This window comes from Eptatretus burgeri, chromosome 4 (genome assembly GCF_056783735.1).
Source record: "Eptatretus burgeri isolate ZD-2024b chromosome 4, Ebu_testis_v1, whole genome shotgun sequence".
NCBI lineage: Eukaryota > Metazoa > Chordata > Myxini > Myxiniformes > Myxinidae > Eptatretus > Eptatretus burgeri.
In genome coordinates, this window is record NC_140964.1 from 100,496,355 (window position 1) to 100,517,114 (window position 20,760).

The 20,760-nt window shown below is 43.0% G+C and overlaps 1 protein-coding gene across 5 annotated transcripts in view; it reads left to right on the forward strand.

Moving 5' to 3' along the window:
* LOC147028756 (polyhomeotic-like protein 2) overlaps positions 1-20,760 on the forward strand; it is a 288,124-nt gene that overhangs the window by 62,298 nt on the left and 205,066 nt on the right. For all 5 annotated transcript variants that reach the window (XM_085879452.1, XM_085879454.1, XM_085879453.1 and 2 more), the window contains one exon: positions 17,991-18,164. In XM_085879452.1, the coding sequence (XP_085735578.1) occupies positions 17,991-18,164 (174 nt within the window). The remainder of the gene's footprint in view (positions 1-17,990; positions 18,165-20,760) is intronic.

The window sequence follows — 20,760 nt, forward strand, 5'->3', positions numbered from 1 at the left end:
AAGCAGTTTGGTTGGCACCACGTTTAGGGTGGGGGAGGAACGGGGCTCCCGGCACTATCTCAGTGTGGATGGGGGGGGGGGGGATTGCTCATGCTCAGGGTCGGGAGAGGGGAATGGCTGGCTGGCTTGGATCCCGCGACGAGACGGCACCAACGACGAGACGAGCGACCCCCACACCGCAACCTCGATGCCGACCGCCGTCTTCACTCGACCCGAACTCGAACTCTTCACTCGACCCGAACTCCCGTCTTCACTCGCCCCAACCAGCCGAGCGAGTCGCCTTGTGCTCGCGTCTTTATAGGCCGGGGGAGGAGCCTATATGCAAATTTCAGGATCAAAACGTGATTGGAGGCGGGGCCACGCCACCCTCTGTTCAGCCATTGACGTGGCAAAAAGGGGCGTGAGCCTCTTTTGATCCGAATTCTCTCGTAAAGAATCCACGTTCATCGCGTTTGGAGGCGGGGCCATACCGCCCGACGCTCGCCCATTGGACGGAGAAAAAGGGGGCGTGAAGCCTTTTTGATCCAAATTTCTCCCTGAGAGGAACGCATTCGTACCCGCGGCTCGACGCGTTCGGCATCAATTACCGAACGGGCCCTGGACAGCACGACGTTTGGTGTTGACTGGTGGTGTAGGCGAAGGTGGTGGGGGGTTTGCTTTGGTGGTTGGCGGGCATCGTTTGGGAATGGCGGTGAAGCGGTTTGCGGGCTGGAGTTATGAAGGTAATGGTAGTGCCTTTTTGCGTTGTTGGCGGCTTAATGGTCCAAAATAACAATAGAGAAAGAAAAATGGCTTACTTAAAGCATCGCAGCCCGGATGAATCGCACATATTCCCTCTATACAACGGGTTTGGGCTAACTACACATGAACTTACCAATATATCTCACCTGAGGACCCTTTATGGTGTAATGCGAATTTCCACAACCGTAACAATATGTATATATGTATATATATATATATATATATATATATATATATATATATATATATATATATATATATATATATATATATATATATATATATATATATATATATATATATATATATATATATATATATATATATATATATATATATATACTTATTGTGAGAGTAAGCCTAATGTTTGCAACTATTAGCAGGTGCAATAACCCTGAAATTTATAAAAAGTGACATCTCTGGTTTTCCCCTTGTGGTCTTCATATATATATGTATATGTATATATGTATATGTATGTATATGTATATGTATGTATATATATATATATATATATATATATATATATATATATATACATATATATAATATATATAATATATATATGTATATATATATATATATACACATACATATATATATATATATATACATATATATATATATACATATATATATACATATATATATATATATATATGTATGTGTATATATATATATATACATATATATATATATATATATATATATACATATATATATATATATATATATATATATATATGTATATATATACACATACATATATATATATATATATATATATATATATATACATATATATATATATATATATACATATATATATATATATATATATATATATATATATATATATATACATATATATATATATATATATATATATATACATATATATATATATATATATATATATATATATATATATATATATATATATATATATATATATACATACATACACAGTCATGCGCCACTTAACGGCGGGGATACGTTCTGAGAAATGCGTCGTTAAGCGATGTCGTCATTGTGCGAATATATTAGAGTGTACTTACACAATCCTCGATGGTATAGCCTACTACACACCTCGGCTATATGGTATAGCCTATTGCTCCAAGGCTCCAAAGCTGTCCAGCATGTTACTGTACTGAATTCTGTTGGCAATTGTAACACAACATCCAAGATAGATGGAAGACGCGTTCGTTTTACCTTTGTGCTGTTCATGACGGCCATGGGTGTTCTTAGCGGCTGCTTACAATCTCCTCTTGTATCGATTATCGAAAGGTGAATAAATAGCGTTTAGATTTTATAAATACGTCATTATTGCATCGATGTTATAATTTACAAATGAAGAATCGAGCACCTGTCAGTTGTGTGATATATTTTCAGAGCAGTGCGAATGTTTTAACAACATTAAAAGCTTCACCAAAAACTAATTTGTGTTTTAATTTCGACTGTAACAACCGATTTATTCGGAGAATTCTTTAACTCAAAGGTAATTTACTTGCTGGAAGGTAAACGTGCAAAAAACTGGTCAAAGAGGATGAAAATATGGGTGTTTTAGGATGTTAGGTCAACATTTTGTCAGTTTGAACGCTGATTTTCTTGAATCCCGATTTTTCGCGACCCCAGCTTTTTTCACGATGACATTTTATGGACCTCAACAATTGCGTTATAACAGGGCCACACTGCAGTTGTTTATTATCATTATCAAGTATTATGTACTGTACATAATTGTATGTGCTATACTGTACTTTTATATGACTGGCAGCGTTTCGACGGTGACGACATCACCAGACGATAGGAATTTTTCAGCTCAATTATAATCTTATGGGACCACCGTCGTATATGCGGTCCATCGTTGACCGAAATGTCGTTATGCGGCGCATGACTGTATATATGACGCATGACATGACGACGGGGGTGGAGGGAAAAAATAAAAGAGAAAGGTTGAGGGGTGGAGGTGGCATTAGCAAAGAGGTATGTTATGCTTAAAGACCGAACACACACACAAAAAAAAAATACAACTCATGTTAGAACAGCTGTACACACAACGACACAACAGAGTTTGTAAAGTAATTCATTGGCACATCTGCAAAAGCTTTGATATCGCAGTTCCAGAAAATTTGTGGGAACATGTACCAAAAGCAAACACTGAAAACATGGAAGTGCCACTCACGTATGACCTAATAATCCCGTTGAGCATGAACATCGAAAACAAAGTATTGCAACGAGATATCATCATTGGGTACAAAAAAAGAAGAAGAAGGCATTGCTAATTGAGGTGTTAATACCAGTGATTTTGGACTAAACAATGCAGAAATCAAGAAAATGACCAAATACTAAGTTCTCAAGAATGAAGTGAAAAGATCCTGGAAGCTGAAGAATGCCAAATTTGTTCCATTGATAGTTGGAGTTGCAGAAATGATGACAAAGAACCTCAGAATTTTTTTTAAACCCATCCCTTGGAATATTACTTCAAACAAACTGCAGTTGGAATCTGTCCGGGGCTCAGTGACAATCATAAATAGAGCCCTTGGCACAAACCTTTGACAACAGAAAATTGCACAGCTTGGTCGATGTATCGTGACCCCTTACTAAAAATGAAGGTAGATACTTTGAGCCTGCCCTGGAGGTCGACATTCCACATTCTGAAACCTGCATATGTAGATCCCAATCAACGACACACGCACATAGGGGTGGATACTTTGAGACCTGGTAGGCCTCCGTTTCACCTCCTGAAACCCACCCACCACATGTTGAGATAGCAGTCAGCGACAGCAACACACACACACACACACACACACACACACACACACACACACACACACACACACACACACACACACACACACACACACACACACACACACACTTTGAGATCTGGGGTGGGAGCATTTAAAACCCACACTCTTCCTGGCAAAGGTCTGCCTGCATGCATGCATGCTCGTACATGCAGCGACCTTTGCACGCCACCAGTTGGCTCATTCGGAATCTGACTTGTACATGCTAGTCAGGTTTCAAATCCAGAGGGGGAGGGGTGGGGGACCAGGTGGAGGGTTGGAAGAGACAGAGACAGAGACAGACAGTGTCGGAAAGGGAGAGGGTGTGAGAGTGGGGGGTATGGTTAGGAAGGAGAGTGGTGAGGTATTTCAGGCAGATGTGATGCTCAGTTTATCGTTCATCCTGTTGTGTTCTTTCTTCGGTGTTTTATTCTTTCCAAATCTGTTGTTGTTGAATTGCTGGATATTGAGAGATTGCGTGGAAGATGATGAGGCAAGTGGGAGGGGGATGTCATCTTAACGGAGTCGGAGATATGTGAACGTTACATGCTGTGGAATAAATGGATTTGTGCCTTGCAATCAATCACATTTTTTTTTCGTGTCTGTTTCGCTGTGTAACACATCCAAGAGACGATACACATTGATGAATCACCCTGTTTGTGAAATCCCGGGATAACAGTTCATGCAGTCATGGCCAAGCATATTGGCACCCATGCATTTTTTTCAAATAATGCACCATTTTTTCCAGAAAATTGTTGAAATTATAAAATCTTTTGGTATCCACATATGTATTTCTTTGGTTTGCAGTGCAACAAAACCAAAAATACAGCTGAAAAATTAATAATTATTATCTTATTCCACACAGAAATCCTAAAATGGCCCAGACATTATTATTGGCACCTTCTAGAAGTTTAGAAATAATTAATTAAATCCAGGCTATACAAATTTAGCATGCGTACTTCTCGGCTTTCCCGATGTGATGTGGCGATTCATTATTTCATCAATGAAAATATTTTTTCTCATTGTGATCATATTTATTGTGCCTTCCTATCTCCGGTCGGTATAGAACTGCGGTATCACCATTGAAACTTGAACACTCGCCAAGTAGCTTCACCAAGCATTCCGTAAGACTGTTGACGAAACTTTTAAAAGCGAAACGTTTAATTTTGATTTGTATTAATGAATGCCAAAGTGACAGGTCGTTTTGTTGCGGAGCCAGGTATCGGTTGCGAGCACGACCGCAAGGTGGGGCAGTAGGGTCGACTCTACCGAACACCCGGAATCTAGATCATACCTTTCGCAAAACTCCGAGGGTACGGGTCCCTTACCGGACCGTGAATCGTCAATTCCACCACGTGGTACAGGGTTATTTGCCAATCTTCAAAATACCTAGAGATCCATGTGGCGAGTTACCGAGTATTCACACCGTCGACGGCACTCGCACGAGTCGAGCCGTTAGTGCACAAATTCGAGCGGATGGTTGCCGAAGTCCCGTTGGTCCAAATGTACATTTACAGCGGCAACATCCTTTGTAATTCACCAACACGTGCCATGCTAAGCCAATGGCAGAAACACAGCAACGAATTCGTACATTTAACAAATGGGGTATTTATTCACAGTAATCAGGAAAACGAGGGAAGCACGTAAGGGCAGAGTTATCATGACTAATGGAGAATGCAAATTTACACACAAGCACTTCAACAATTCCTACTTACAGATGGGCCCACACACAGACGCACACCCAAAATAAACGGACCCAAAATGGTCTTTATTATCCCTTCAGCTCGGAGGGAAGTCGAGCTGAGGGACGAGAACGTGGCAGGCTACCTGGCTGCGAGCGCGCGGCTCGACGTCCACACCTTCCCGTAGCACCAGTTGGCCAAGAACAGACCAGGGCAGCCAGACGCAGACCACACCAGCCACGAGATGAGCCGAGAACCAGAGCACGCCAGCAAAGAGATGCCTTTCGCCCAGCCTCGAGAGATGCGTTTTGAACGGGCGCGAATTCTTCCTCTCCGCCCTCGAGCATATCCACCCGATTCTTTGCTCTCCGTTCCTTTTGTCGCTCTCGGGCGCAGTCCACTGAGGCGTGGACCGCTCTCATTGGGTGGGACATGACGCATTCCCTTAATTGGCGCGCAGCCAAGCGAACCGGTTCATGACCATATTTGGGAATGGAATTCTATCCCCGAACGAATTCCGAACACGCCCGCATACCAGCGAGCGCACGGAGAATGCCGGGAGCAGAGGGTTGTCGCTGTGAGAGCGAAGATGGCGTTGTTGTTGTAGTTGTAGATTTAGTAGCCGTAGTTGTGAGTGATGTAAAAACCCAAACTATCAAAATAACTCGCAGCGCATGTACATTTATTCACCCATTAAACGAGGGACGGGGACCCTAACTAGAAAACATACTTACCGATATAACTGTTCTATAGGACCTGTATGTTAAGTGCTCATGGTTTCCAGATTCGTAACAGTATAATGGAAGATTGTACAAAAATGGGAAACGTGGAAAATAAAATTTTACATTTTCAGCGAGCCAACCACCCACCTGTTGCACCGCAGAATAACACGTGGCCAACGCAAGCGAGTAGCTCTGAACTTCGTTCAAGTCAATCGATATACAGTGTTCAGTGACAGTGTGAATATTGTAGTGTGCTAGCCAAGTGGCATTAAGCACTCCAACAAAATGGTTGATAAGAAATGGCTGGCGTGGCATGTGATGAGCAATCACCGCACCGTCATATTAATCATGCACCTCCCGGAGAACCCAAAATCTCAAATATGTCTGAATTGGACAAATGAACACTTCTCGGAGTTGGAACTGCTTGCAATTTCGATTTTGGGGGTTAAATTTTGGAATTCTGCTTAGTTTAAGAGATTCTCGCGGTGATCGCATATGCAGAAATGAAATAATGCAACGAACGCTGACGTCTCAGGGCGTTTATAAGCATTGCAATGTATCTCGAGGTTCGTTGCTATGATGAACAGGCATTTGATAAGATGAGCGAGGAAAGCAAAAAAATAAAATAACTATCGTTAACAAATCGTTGCGGCCTATTCCAAGTCAGGGCAAGGTTGAGGAGGCCAAAAAACATGGTGGCTTCAGACCCCAGCGAGGTTACCCAGGAAATGCCTTATGACCCCAGACGGCGAGGTTGCTGAGGATCGTGAAGGATATAATGAAATAAGGTCGTTAATTATCTTCAAAAGGGGTGTTTTAATTAACCCAAACACCCAATTTTCATTCTTGCACTTCCTTGGAGTTTTCTTAGTATGCATGCAAAGTTTGGTTTTATGGTTTTGGAGTTATGGAGGATGCAAGCATGCGCGCGCGCGCGCGCACACACACACACACACACACACACACACACACACACACACACACACACACACACACACACACACACACACACACACACACACACACACACACACACACACACACACACACACACACACTTTTATTAGTGTAGATGGACACCACACATAAGGGTAAATGGGAGCAGTCTAATTGATTATTCCCACCTTAAGATAGCAAGGACGGGTGAGATTTTGGACAGAGAGAGTTCAAATCGACAGAGCAATGTAAGTGAGTGGTCAGACATGAAGAGACTTGCTATTGAGATAGATGGCTTAATAAGGGATGAAGTGCCAGCTTGGAGTTGAGTTGTATGGAGGGCTCAAATTGAAGCATGTTTGGAATGGTATATTGCAGTGCATGGCAAGTCGCACATTTGGGACAGAGTGCAAAGCTTTTTATGTTATTTTTTATTTTCTTTCTTGGGAGCAGAAACCGAAGTAATATTTGTAGAAAAGAGAAAGAGAGCCAACTTTGTGGCGTAATTTGAGCGGATCGAGTTTTGAGGTCAGATTGGAAGAGTTGACAAGTCGGATTACTTTGTATTCAATTCTGTCCAGTAAGTATGTGGAGCTGTAACTTTTGAGATGTGAGAGCAGTACTCTATACAAGGACAAATCAATCCTTTATATAGTTGAAGCAACTATTCAGAGGAGAAGAATCTTCAACATCTGAACAGGACTCCTAATTTCTTCGAAGCAGACTTAGCCATTTGCATAATGTGTGGATTCCAGGATAAATTTGATGTTGGAGTAATACCTAGTAGGCTTATTGCATCACATGGTGTAATTGTGGAGCTTTCAAAGGAGATCGAAGAGTTAAGAGGAATTTTAGAGAGAGAGAGAGATGGGAAGAAATTGACATTTAGAAGCATTGAACTGAACTTGATTACATTTGCCCCACTGGGAGATCTTGTCCAAATCTGAATTTAAAAAGGTGGCTGTGATGAAACGAGATGTAGATCGAGTGAGGGAAGATGGGGCAGATGGCAAAGACATGGAGGAATGTAATGTCGAGTTGTCGGCATGTGAGTGCATGTGGTTATTTTTCGAAGAAAGATGGTCATTGATAATAATAAGGAAGAGTGTTGGAGACAGGATGGAACCCTGAGGGACACCGCTTGATAGGGAAGGGGGGGAGATGTTGAACGATCACCAATTACAGAGATCGAACTGTCGGAGAGAAAGCTCATTATGAGAGAGAGCAGAGTGAGGGAGGAAAGCCGAATCATCAGACCCTGATGCCAAACTCTGTCAAAAGCTTTTGAAATATCTAGGCCTACAACAAAGGATTCCCCAAAGTCTCTCAAAGAATAAGCCCAGACATTCATTACGGAAGAAAGGATATCACCTGTAGATCTTGCCTTGCGAAAGCCGTATTTGTGGTCAGATAGAAGACTGTGAAATTCAAGATGCTTTAGAAAATGGGAATTGAGAAGACATTCAAAGACTGGAAATAGTAGAAGTCAGAGCAATAGGATGGTAGTTCGAGGGGTTTGAACGATCACCCTTCTTTAAAGTACGCTGTACTAAGGCATATTTCAAGGAAAGAGGAAAAGTTTGGGTTTTTAAACAAAAACGAAACTAATGAGCAAGCACGGGTGCAAGTTCTGAAGCACATTCTTTCAAGACATGGGGAGGAATGCCAACTTGTCCGTCGGCCTTGCTTATGTCCAGAGAGAGGAATATTTTATTGACTGCATGAAAAGAGAGTATAGGGGGGGACATAGGATAGGTGCACAGATGCCAACCCTCCCGATTTCATCGGGAGGCTTCCGAAAATTCACCCAAACTCCCGCCCTTACGATCACTATCCTTATCCTCCAGAAATTTTGATATTTTTGCACTGTTCACTAATCAGAATGTACTAGTATGAGAATTGAATGAAAAGCATCGTCTGCTACGTATAGCATGTGGTAACTCCATAACGTTCGCTGCTACCAAATTGTACGTAAAAAATTGCAAATTCAAATGAGGAGCAGTGAAACATTGGGTCTGGATCTCGCTTATGCGATCATGCACTGAGATTTAGTGCATGCGGTATGTGTGCAATACAGTGCATGCGGTATGTATGCACAGTGTATATGCATGCGATACGCTCACTGCATGCAGCTGGGCCCCGTACCAGCCCGGCGGTCGCGACCACCGTGCGGTGTTTAACAGCCGCTAGAGTTCTACGAGTCGCGCTGCAGCTGTGGAACATCGACTTCGAAGTTACCGATGCTTCAAGCCCTCGATGTTGATTACGAAATGGCAGAAAAGAAGCTTACGAAGACCAATAAATGGTCTCAGAAGTACAAGACCGAATACAGTCTCCAATACCCGTGTATTCGAAAGTCTGAAAGAGGAATTCATCATGCGTATTGTACAGTATTCAGCGTTGATATTTCAGTTGAGCACGGAGGTCGCGATGATATTCGGAAGCACGTTGGAAGCAAACGGCACACAGACATTGCAAAGGAGAGATCTTCGAGCACGAGTACCGGTACACTTCTGAATTATTTCACCAAACAAGGGACAAGCGAGGAAGAGGATGTTACCCGAGCGGAACTTCTCTTTAGTGGATTTATTGTGGAACATAACTTGCCCATATCAGTCTCAGATCATGCTGGACCTCTATTTCAAAAGATGTTTCCAGATTCAAAAGTTGCTTCAAAGTATGGATGTGCAAGAACAAAAACTTCAGCAATAATTGGTGAGTTGTCAAATGTTACTGCTTCATCTATTGCCGATATTGCTAGACTAGCTCCATTTAGCCTAGCTACAGACGGTAGCAATGACAGTGGTGAGGCCCAGCTATATCCTGTCCTGATTTCGTACTATGACAACAGTGCTGGGATTGTGAAGCAAGGTTTGCTAAGTTTGCCTGCGTGCAAACAAGATTCGACTGGAGAGAACATTTTCAAACTGCTTGATCATGAGTTCAGTGACAGGAAAATTCCGTGGGGAAATTGTGTTTCCTTTTGTGCTGATAATGCCTCTGTCATGGTGGGCAAGCACAAAGGAGTCGCTGCTTATATCCACAAACAAAATCCAGAGTGCTACATCATGGGATGCCCTTGCCATATGATGCACAATACGGCCAAGAAGGTGGCTCAGGCCTTACCCATTGAATTAGATGACTTTCTCATCGATATTTACTACTACTTGGACAAAAGTAGTAAACGCGTCAAAGGAGTGAAAGCACTGCAAGAACTCTGTGATGCCCCGACACACAAGATTCTGAAGCATGTCGCAACAAGGTGGCCGTCCCTTGGTCAGTGCCTAGACAGGCTGATTGAACAGTGGGAGCCACTTCGCCTCTTCTTCAAAGAAGAAGTACGAAGAAAAATGCAACCAACTGTAGCCAAGACTCTAACAACGAGCAAGAAGGACGGCACTGTATCTACTGCCAGTACTGGCACTGCAGGATCAAGCACTAGTGGAGCAGCATTCACCACTACCACTGCAGTATCTGCTGCGAAGAAGACAGCAGGGACAGCACCAAAACCAATGCTGAGAGCAGGTAGCATCACCGGCCCTTCATCACGTTCATCTACAAAGCAGATCCCTTCAGAGTCGAGAAAGACTGTGATAGTCCCATCTACAGGCAAAGAAGGATCCAAGTTAAGTTCTGCTTTTGCCAAATCACTTGATAGAAGCTCAGCAAAACCTTCGAATCAGAGGTCTTCTTCCTTGGCTGCACCTACCTCAAGCTCTCTCCTCAAACATAAAATTGGATCTGGTACTACGAGTCTGACCTCTTCTGCTGGCAGTAAACGCAAGTGTGATCGCCCTGCGGCTAAGTGTACTATGAGTTCTACAACTAAAAGCGCATCTTCCTCAAACACTGTGCAGGAATCTAGAGAATAACGTGTCAACAGGATGTTCTTGTCTCCACAAACAAAACTCTATTGTTTCTTCCTTCGATATGCTAACAAGCTTTTTGAGAAGGGGAATCTTCTGCTCCAAAGAGACGAACCCTGTATTCATCTCCTGCACGGAGAATTGAATGGTCTTCTGAAAGATATCTTCGTACGGTTTTTGAAACCATCGGTGTCATCGGTTGCTCTGGTAAATGTACCCTTCTCTGACAGAAATCATCAGAAGAATGATGAGGACCTCATGATTGGGAACGATGCCAAACTGTATATAAGGGAACAAAGGAGTCTCAAGAAATCCACCTTCACTCTGAGTGAGTCAGACATCCAAGGTTTCTTCAGTGCAGTTCGCTCATATTATGTGAAAGCCTGCAATTACATCTTCAAAACCTGGCCGCTAGATGATGAATTAGCCAAGCATGCTCAGGTGCTGGATGTTAAGCTACACCAAGAAGTGGGGTTTGACTGTGTGGAGTTTTTCATCAAGAAATTCCCCTGTCTGTTCAGTGGCGGTGATAGTGACATAGACAGTCTTGAGAGTGAATTCGCTCATTACCAGGCAGACGCCTCCATAGCTACAATTGCTACTGAGACAGTGAGAGTGGATGAGCAGTGGCATCGGATTTCACAGCTCACAGATCCCTGCACTGGTGCCAAGAAGTATCCTAATTTGAGCAAAGTGATGAAGGGAATCTTGGTCATTCCTCATTCGAACGCATCATGTGAGCGGGCACTCAGTCTTGTACGGAAGAATCATACTGAATTTCGTCCCAATTTGAGTGTCAAAACCCTGGAAGCTCTCTTAATTGAAAAACTAGCTCATAGCACCCCTTGCTACCAGAGAGAATACAGCAAAGACATAATCAGAAGGGCGAAAAGAGCCACACAGCTGTCACTCAGCAAAGCTGCCATGGAAAAAGCAAGCAGCAGTAGTACCAGCCAGTAAGGTAAGAAAAATATTGCTTCTTTTGTGCTTTTTGTTAATCTTTGATTGTCCCCTAACTTACTAATATTAACATACATGTAACATTAAAAAGTGCACAATTTTCCCCTTTTTTTGTTCAAAAAGTGGGAATTCTTAACTTGTTAAATGCTCCAAAATAGGGCTCAGAGGGCACTAGAGAGCGTCTAGAACCCCAGAGCTTCCAGGGCCCTAAGGCGGGCCATTGACCCCGCCGCAAGGGTCGAGCGCTCTGCGCTCGAGATGTGCGCTTCGCGCACATTATTTGGTGTCGGTTGCAAATCCTCCCTAATTCTGATTTCCAAAAGTTGGCATCTCTGTAGGTGAGAGTAGCATCAGGAGGAGATGGAATGTTAGTCATCCAATGTGGAATTAGAGGAGAAAAGAGAACCAAAAAGAGTTGCTTTATCAGTCAGAGACACAGTGATGGTATCATTGTTACGGAAAAGTGAAGGAAAGGTAGAGCGACAGAAGTTGTTGGAGACACTTTTAGCTAAGGACCAGAAAGATCTATTGGTGGAAGAAGATAAGAGGTTGTCACATGCCTTTTGAATAAAGGAATGCTTTGCCTCATGAATAACATATTTGCAATGATTTCTGGCAGATATGAAAGCTGAATGTGAGTCAGAAGAGAAAGAGTTTTTCCATGTCCAATGTGCCACATCCCTTGCACGAATGGCTGTGGAAGAGGAAGTATTGAACCAAGTATTGGTTGGAGAGATAGACTTGAAAGAGAAGGGGATATAAGCCTCGATTTCTGCAACAATAGCCTCAACTATACGTTCAGCAGAGATAGAGGCATTGCCTGTGGAGAGGCATTAGTCTTTCTAGGGAAAGTCAGAAAAGAAGTATCGTAAACCAGTCCAGTCAGCATTATTAAAATGCCAAAACTGGTGTTTCGTCGGAGGAGGAGAAGGAGTGGTGGTAAGTAAAATGATCACAAGATTGTGGTCAGAAGAACCAATTGGAGGTGAAATTGTGTAGCTGTAATGCAACTGATTGGAGGTGAAGAATATATCCAAAGTATTGGAAGAGTGGTCATGATGATCTGGGATATGGGTAGGGTGGGTGATAATTTGTTCCAATCATTAAGAATGGAAAATACAAGAGCTTCAACTCCCTAACATCCGTGTGGGAAGATTTCAGCCACTCCCTGTGTTGTACATTGAAGTCTCCGAGATAGAGAAATTTTGCTTGAGGGTGTTCGGATGTCCTGGCCTCATGGAAAGAATTAAGATAGCCAACGAAAGCTATAAAGTTTGTGAAATTGGGAGAGCAGTAAGTGAAACAGAAAAAGAGTGATGGTCGGGAGACAATTCTTAAGCCAGATGACATCAAAGTTTGGAGATTCGAGATCCACAAGGCGTACAGCAGGCGTGTTGATGTTTGAGTAGGCACAGATTCCTCCTTTGAAGCAGAATCACGAGTGAAGGTTGTATGTTAAAGGAATTAACAAGAACATCATGTGACAATTGGATCTCTGAGAGAAACAAGATATTAGGAGATGAACTTGCTAGATGATGTTCAACAGAGGAAAGAGTCTAAGAAAGACCACAAATGTTGGTGAAATGAATTGAAAAAGAGTCACGTTAGTTCAAAAGGCAAGGGTCTTTGGAGGGACCGATACTACTACGACTGCCTGAGCCCCTTCCCCCACGTTGGCAGGCGAGACAGGTAGGTCACTGGAGAATCTTCGCACCCCATAATGCCGGGAACTAGGGACCATTAACTTTTCGGACTATCATATTTAATTGGAGGCTTATGCGGGAAATGAGAGAAAAGAGAAATAAAAGCGAGAGAATGTAAAGTGAGGAGTGAAAATGAGTGGGTAAGAAAAGTGTATGATGTTTGTTTGCAAGAGAGATTGAAGCCAGCCCGGTATTTATAGTTTGAGTGAGACAGAACGTAAGACCAGCAATCCTGACACGGAGAGTGTAAGATGGTTCCGGGCACCACTTTAACACTCCTAAGTCAAAAGGGTAGTACTACCCTGAACGGTTGCTGTCTACAACATACGACCTAAAAATAATAAATAAAATTCCCATCCAACCGATAGGTGTTTTTTTAGGAGACACCATGTCTGTCCTTTATCAGGTATTCTTTTTAGTCCAGGGTGTCACAGTCACCCTCACTACTGGCGAGCCAGTGAGGGTAGTTTGTTTAGTCATCGACTACCTGACCATGCGGCAGGTGGCACTGGGTTACATGGAAGCAGTGGTAGTCAAGACACCGGACTGACCTGACACGAAGGATGACGTCTTTGAGGACTCTTCAGAATGGGCTCCAGCTGAAAAGAAAAAGGGTAGCATTACGCACGCACACACTTGTACATGACACTGGGGTTTCTGATGCATGGCACTTTACGCCTTCTTTTTGGAAACGCAGTCCAGGCTAGAAGGGCGAGAACACTCAATGGATCAGGATGCAACATAACAAAAGGAACAATAGAGAGAGGGGGAAACACCAACAGCAGGCTTGAAGGACAAAATAAAGGGAGACTTGGATAAATTGTGTGTGGGTGGGGGTGTGTTTGGTGGGGGTGTTGGTGGTGGTGGTGGTGGTGGTGGTGGTGATGGTCGCAAAGGATGCACTCTGTGGATAAGACTGATACAGAAACAAACTCTTAGGAACGAAAAACTAGAAATTTGGAAGGTGTTGAGCTCATGTGAGTGGAGGGGGAGGGGGGGTGTTAATCGGTGGTGAAGAAATGGTTTTGGATGGGAGATGATCTGAGATGGTGATGAACAGCTGTCTTGTGGACCTGGAGGGAAGAATGAGATTGAAGAGAAGTGAAAGTTAGTTCCACAAACAGGAAAAAAGAGGAACGAATGAGTGGAGGAGAGCAGTGATTCTGGACTCGGTGCTCAAGGGTGAGGGGCGAATGCTAATGCAACACCCACCCCCATTTCATTTAATCGTTATTGTGTTTTCAGTTAATTGATTCAAAAAGTATTTTGTACCAGATTTTGCTTACTATATCCTGATGATGGAGACAAAAACTGTTGTGCTAATATTGTTGGAACAGGAATTCTGGCAGTTGGTGAATTTGCACTTTTATTGGGTCATCTCTATCATCTCAGTAGAGATGACCTAATAAAGCCAGTCTCGAAACCTGTCCGTTCGTCCGTCCACAATCAAACCAAGTGGAGACAAATAACCAATAGTGGAATGGATAGAGGTCGATGAGAAATGCACAACTATATAACTTTCAAGGTCGTCCAAGGTCGAGGTCAAGGTCACGAGGCTGTCAAAGTTGCGAAAATCGTCGATTTCAAATCGTATCTCCTCCCTCATTTTTCAAAAGAGATCAAATGTTATTAGTGATTCAGATACTATGGACTATTATCTAGAACAACACGAGCCATTTTTTTGAAATTTGCTCTCGTTCCGATTTTATAGCCCTTCAAACTTCGCTCTGATTCTTACATGTCCGGTGCTAATTTGAAGTGGTCATTGGGAGGCTGGCGCCAATCTCTGAAGATGCTCCGGGTCCTGCGCAAATTTTTGCCCTGTATGGGCCGTTCATAAAGTACATACAAAAATGAGGGGGGTGGGTGGTTTAAAGCCCGCGTACGGGCTGCGTACAGGGGTGGGTGGGTGGTACGACGGCTGCATACATACTTTATGAAAGTGGTGTCGGACTACATGAAAGCGTTTCAGAAGATGAATGTGAGCCTGTCGTCATCGCATGGGGGAAAAATATCCCCGTTCACAGGAACATTTTCGACGTGATGTTGAATCCGTGGATGTCAATAATTGTTCCATATTACTGTATTACCTAGTTAATAATTACTGATGCATTTGACATAAATCTACAGTTCGTTGTAATCTTCAAGTATTGTGATGTGATATGAGACGCATATGGGGGTGGGTGGGTGGTCACTCGCCTGCATACAGAGGGGGGTGGGTGGTTTTGAAACCCAGAAGTAGAGCGTACGTACTTTATGAACTTGCCCTTATTCCAGTCTGGCACATAGTTACTTTTTGAACTTGTATTACCGTAGTTAATAATTACTGATGCATTTGAGAAAAATCTACAGTTCGTTGTAATTTTCAAGTATTGTGATGTGATAAGAGACGCATATGGGGGTGGGTGGGTGCTCACTAGCCTGCATACAGAGGGGGGGGGGTGGGTGGGTGGTTTTGAAACCCAGAAGTAGAGCGTACGTACTTTATGAACTGCCCCTATTCCAGTCTGGCACAGTTACTTTTTGAACTTTTTTGAGTTAGGCAAAAATATGAGTTCTGCCGAGTTGTAATTTGATTTTGCTTCTGTCGACCTCTGGCAGAGATGACCGGCACTCCTGCTCGGGGGTATATTTTTATTTCATTTTTAGCAGAATCTAAGGCTCATAGTGGAGCTGCCATACCCACATCTCATGTGCATATGGACATACAGACAAATTGTAACAGCCTGTTAATGTCCATGTAATTAACCTGAAGTAAAGTTAGTTCACGTGTATTGTTGAGTTGATTTTATTATATTGTTCTAGGAACCGAATCCCTCCAAAGCAAATAGCAACCATCATACAGCAGTCTCTAGACGGTTATTCCATTAATATACGTTCAGACAGACCCTTCCCTTTTGTCTCGTGGGACAATGGGACTGCGTTGTGTGTACTTCATAGCTCGGTCTGATTAAATCTCTGCACTCATTCCTATTCTTTTTTCTCCTCTTGTACTCTTATTCCTCTGAGGTAAATCCCAGCCATGTGTGCCCTTCGATGTGAGATGGGTCTTCAGCGAAGGCCAAGGAGGCATTACGCCGGACACCCCTCTGCAGAAATCACAGCCTGTCAAACGCACGTGCAGCGATAAGTTCCAAACACGTACCAAGGAGATGGAAGAAACGGCACCCTAAATGCTGGCAACTTGCAAAGCGCATGCAGCCGCGCCCTTTCCATCCCATTTCCAAACTCTCCATCAATAATTATATCCAATCCTTTCCCTCAATTCCCTGACACAGATCAGGGCTGGCATCGTGCATCCCACCATATCTGATGACCATGAACACCATGCTCGATGGCAGGCGGACCCGCACGCACTGTACGGGGCATGCTCGGTGGCGGGCGGACCCGCGCGCTGACCACGTGTACAATGGCGGAGTCGTGCGCAGCCCGTGATACTTTATCATCGTAGTTTAGCAGTACTTTGGCTCTGAATTTGTCCTGATCGAATTTCTCCTGATTTCAATTGAATGTTTTATTTCGAACATGAATCGGAACACGAACCTGTAGTGTTGCAGTATTTTGGCTCTGAATTTGTCCTGACCGTACATGCATAGAGAGGAGTGAATGTATTTTTTTTCTGTCTGCCTTGTCTGGCAGTTAAACAATATTGAAAATCATTCCAAACTGGAAACTTCGTTTTTGGCGACGTCATAAAGGACACATGGGCCGAATAACTAATTTAATGTGTTACATAAGGTTGTGTAAAAAAATGCTGCATCAACAGCGGTAACCTTCCGAATTTTTTTTTTAATCTACAACCTGTAAAATCTTTATTTTATTGCAATTGAATGATGTGCTTGAACACTGTGGAATGCAAATTTCCTTATTGCCACTTTCAAACCACTTCCGTTTAGCAGTTCTAGGACAAAATATTACAGCATTTTACAAATCATCTTGACCTATCAAATTTGCTGCTCGCCGACCCCACCAATGTTCTTTTTCCGATCTCAGGTGTGCGTGGGGTAAGATGTTCTATGAACTCCCTAATATTCTGCAGTGATTACCGGCAATGGACCAGCAGTTTGAGCAGCTGAATACTTTGTTAGTCAACCCTTCAATGTAATTAGATTTAACTTTATTTGCGTGCAGTATGATTTACTCAATTTAAAATTGGCCTGCCAGCATGTTTCCAAAATTTTGTTTGCACAATTATGTCTGATGGTGATGACAATATTTATTGTGCATGATGTCAGTAAGATAATTGAGCAGCATCCAATGCTTTGCCACACCATCCCCCCTCCCTCTTTGTATATGAAAATATGCTCAAGACTCCAAGGCTTCTCAAAAATCAATGAAAGTTAAACAGTAACAAAACATAGGAAAAAAGTATTGAAACATAGGAGAAAAAAAAAATCAATATTTTAAATGTTTTGTCCCCTTGATTAAAAACAACTTTATTATGCGGTAGATTGAATGATGGCATGACTTGCCTTTTGGAGTTGTGTTGTAACTGATCGGAGCCTGTTGATCATTTGTAGGAATCATAAGTGGTGCATTGCACATGCGATCTTTATTGTGCTGAATCTATTATATTTTCTGCATTCACTGTCTGTAGGTCATTCAGCAAGCTCTACAGCCTTCTGCAGCGCAGTACTTGCACCGTATGTATGCAGCTCAACAGCAGCATCTAATGCTGCAGACTGCAGCCCTACAGCAGCAGCAGCAGCAGCAGCAGCAGCAGCAGCATTTGAGCAACACTCAGCTGCAGGGGTTAACTGTGGCACAACAGGTCAGCTTAATCTGTAGTTACTAACTTGAACCTTGCCTCATTTGTTGGGTTCTTTACTGTGTGGGTAAAGGCAAAGGTCTGAGTGTGTGGGGTGTAGGTTGCAGGTAGATGGGTTGCAAGCGTGGGGTGTAGGTTGCAGGGGGAAGAGGTGGAATATAATGCAATATTCATTAATTAATTTTGACCTCCTTTACTGCATTTTGATCTTATAATTATATTCTCTTGTTTGTGAACAAATCACCACCCTTGCTGGTCAGGTATTTTGGATGGTGTGGAATATTGGCTTTGGGAGAAATTGGTTTGATAAAATACAGCTTTCATATTAAGCTGTGGTTACAAGAAATAACAAGGACATTTGAGGTGAAAGGAGGCCGTTCGACCAATCGTGTCTGCGTTCCAATGTACTGTTATTGTTGGAAATATGTGCGATGATAAATTCATCTTTTTGAAGGCCGGGGGTGGGAATTTCACACATTAGGCACGATTGTGCCTGAGAATGCCCATCGGAGTTTATTTACTGGTGCTGTCTGCACTTTGGTCAAAGTGAGATGAAAATTAAGCTCACTGTATCCGTTCCCTGGACTCTCATTGAGAGTTACTTGTTCTGTGTGGGATGTTATGCAAGTTGTTATCTTTAAGGTGTTCTGGGTGTGTATTTACTTATTTATTTATTTTAGCCCTTCAGGAGTTTGCCTTGGTTTGCAAGTTCTAATCAGTTCTGCTTGTCAACTCTCAATTCGTCAAGAGAAATAACTTGCCAGGGTTTTAAAAAAAATTGTAAATGCAGAAATCTAGGCTGAAGAAGGAGCTAAATGACCAAGGGCAGCAGGTTAACAGACCGACAGGGAATTAATGTGGAACAGGGAAGACAAAGACATTACACGTGAATGCCAAAAAGGAGAGGGGAGATGGGGGTCAGCAAGAGTTAAAGTAGGGGTGCGTATGGGAGAGAGCTTGTGCCCCTCCCTCCAGTCTTTCAAGCATGTTGACAAGACAACAGCACAAGGAGTTGGTTCCACAGAAGAGAGAATAGATTGATGAAGGAATACATGTGAGCATTTGCTTGGGAATAGGGAGGATAGCAAGGTGTGGGATTCTGGAAAACACACGTCACCTGTGCAGGCTGGGGGTAGACTGTGGGAGTCGTGAGAAAAAAGAGAGAGAGGAAAAAAAAGAGCTGACCAACCTACCTGCTGTTGGTGAGAAGCAGATCTTGGAACCAGACCTCCTGCTAAGAGATGCCTCTGGGGAAGCATCTGCACCATCCCAGTGTGGGGACTCATACTCCCATGATGCTTTGTATATATGCTGTTTGTACACTGTAATGTGCTTTGAGCAGCTCAGAATAAACTTGGCTCTACAGAGAGTACCAAAGCGTCGACCAGCCTTAAGACGCTGGTTTGGAGATTTTGTCTGCTGAAAACAAGTTGTGAAATCTGAGCTCCAGGGACAGCACCTCTTCCATTGGTTGGTGAGAGAAGTAAGCGGGAGGGGAGGTGGGGTGGCGTTTTGAAAGCCGATCCTTGTGGAGGGACAGAGTGAAAGCATATGATTTTCCTGCGGTGAAAGACGTTACAGATAGCTGACCAATGACTTTTTTTTTCCACATCTGCAGAGTTGGATCCTGCAGCAGCCTCTCTCTCAGAAGTGTGGTGTACTGGTCTGCACAGGGTGGAGTCAGAAAAATGGTACAGAGCATTTTTCAGAGAAGCAGAGAAGTCATTGGTGTCGACCAAGAATAAGGTCGGTTCTACAACACTACCTTACGGGATGCTGGCCTCGAGGGGGAGATGACGAGACAGAACACCATCAACAGCATCCCATTGTTTTCACTTGTAAAGACTATTGGATAACCGTTCTAGGAAGGGCCCATGAATTCTATTAGCATACAGGTTGGAAAGTAAGCTTGGATGTCGGGCATTATCAAAAGAAATAGCTTGGTTGGAGAGAAAATGCCTGAGAACTGCAAAATGGCGGACAGGTCTGTGATTGAGTGCAGGAAGTATGTCGTGGCTTTGTAGTTGAGCCTTTTTAGTAAAGATTATTAAGATATATTTGGATTTCTCCAAACCAGTATTCAACTTTACTCGATCCATGAGGAGTGAAGGTACAGAATGGAAATTTGTACCAGAGATGTGCTTGACCAGTCACCACCAGACTTTGGAGGAGTAGGAACTCGGCTTTGGAGGAGGATGATGAGGGGCTTGAGCAGGTTTACCGCAGGGGAGATTGATTTTGAGCTGTGGCTTGCCGAAGGACTCATGCACACTGGTTGTGGGATATCCAATGTGGGGTTATGTTCCCATTAGTTGGTTTTGCCTTCCATGTGAAGAATGCAAACTGTTTTTTACCCTCGCCGATGGAGAGGGTATTGTGTTTGGGTCCATTTATTTGTCTGTCTGTTTGTTTGTCCGTCCACACAGAACTTTCATGTTTTTCTCCGCAACCGCTTGTCGGATTGAGATTTAATGTTCACCATAGGTGTGACTACTCATGTGGATAGATTTAATCATAATTATGATGTCATAGGTCACTTGGTGTGGCAGCCATGTTGGAAAAAGGGGAAAAAATATTTGAACTTCTGTATCTGAAACCG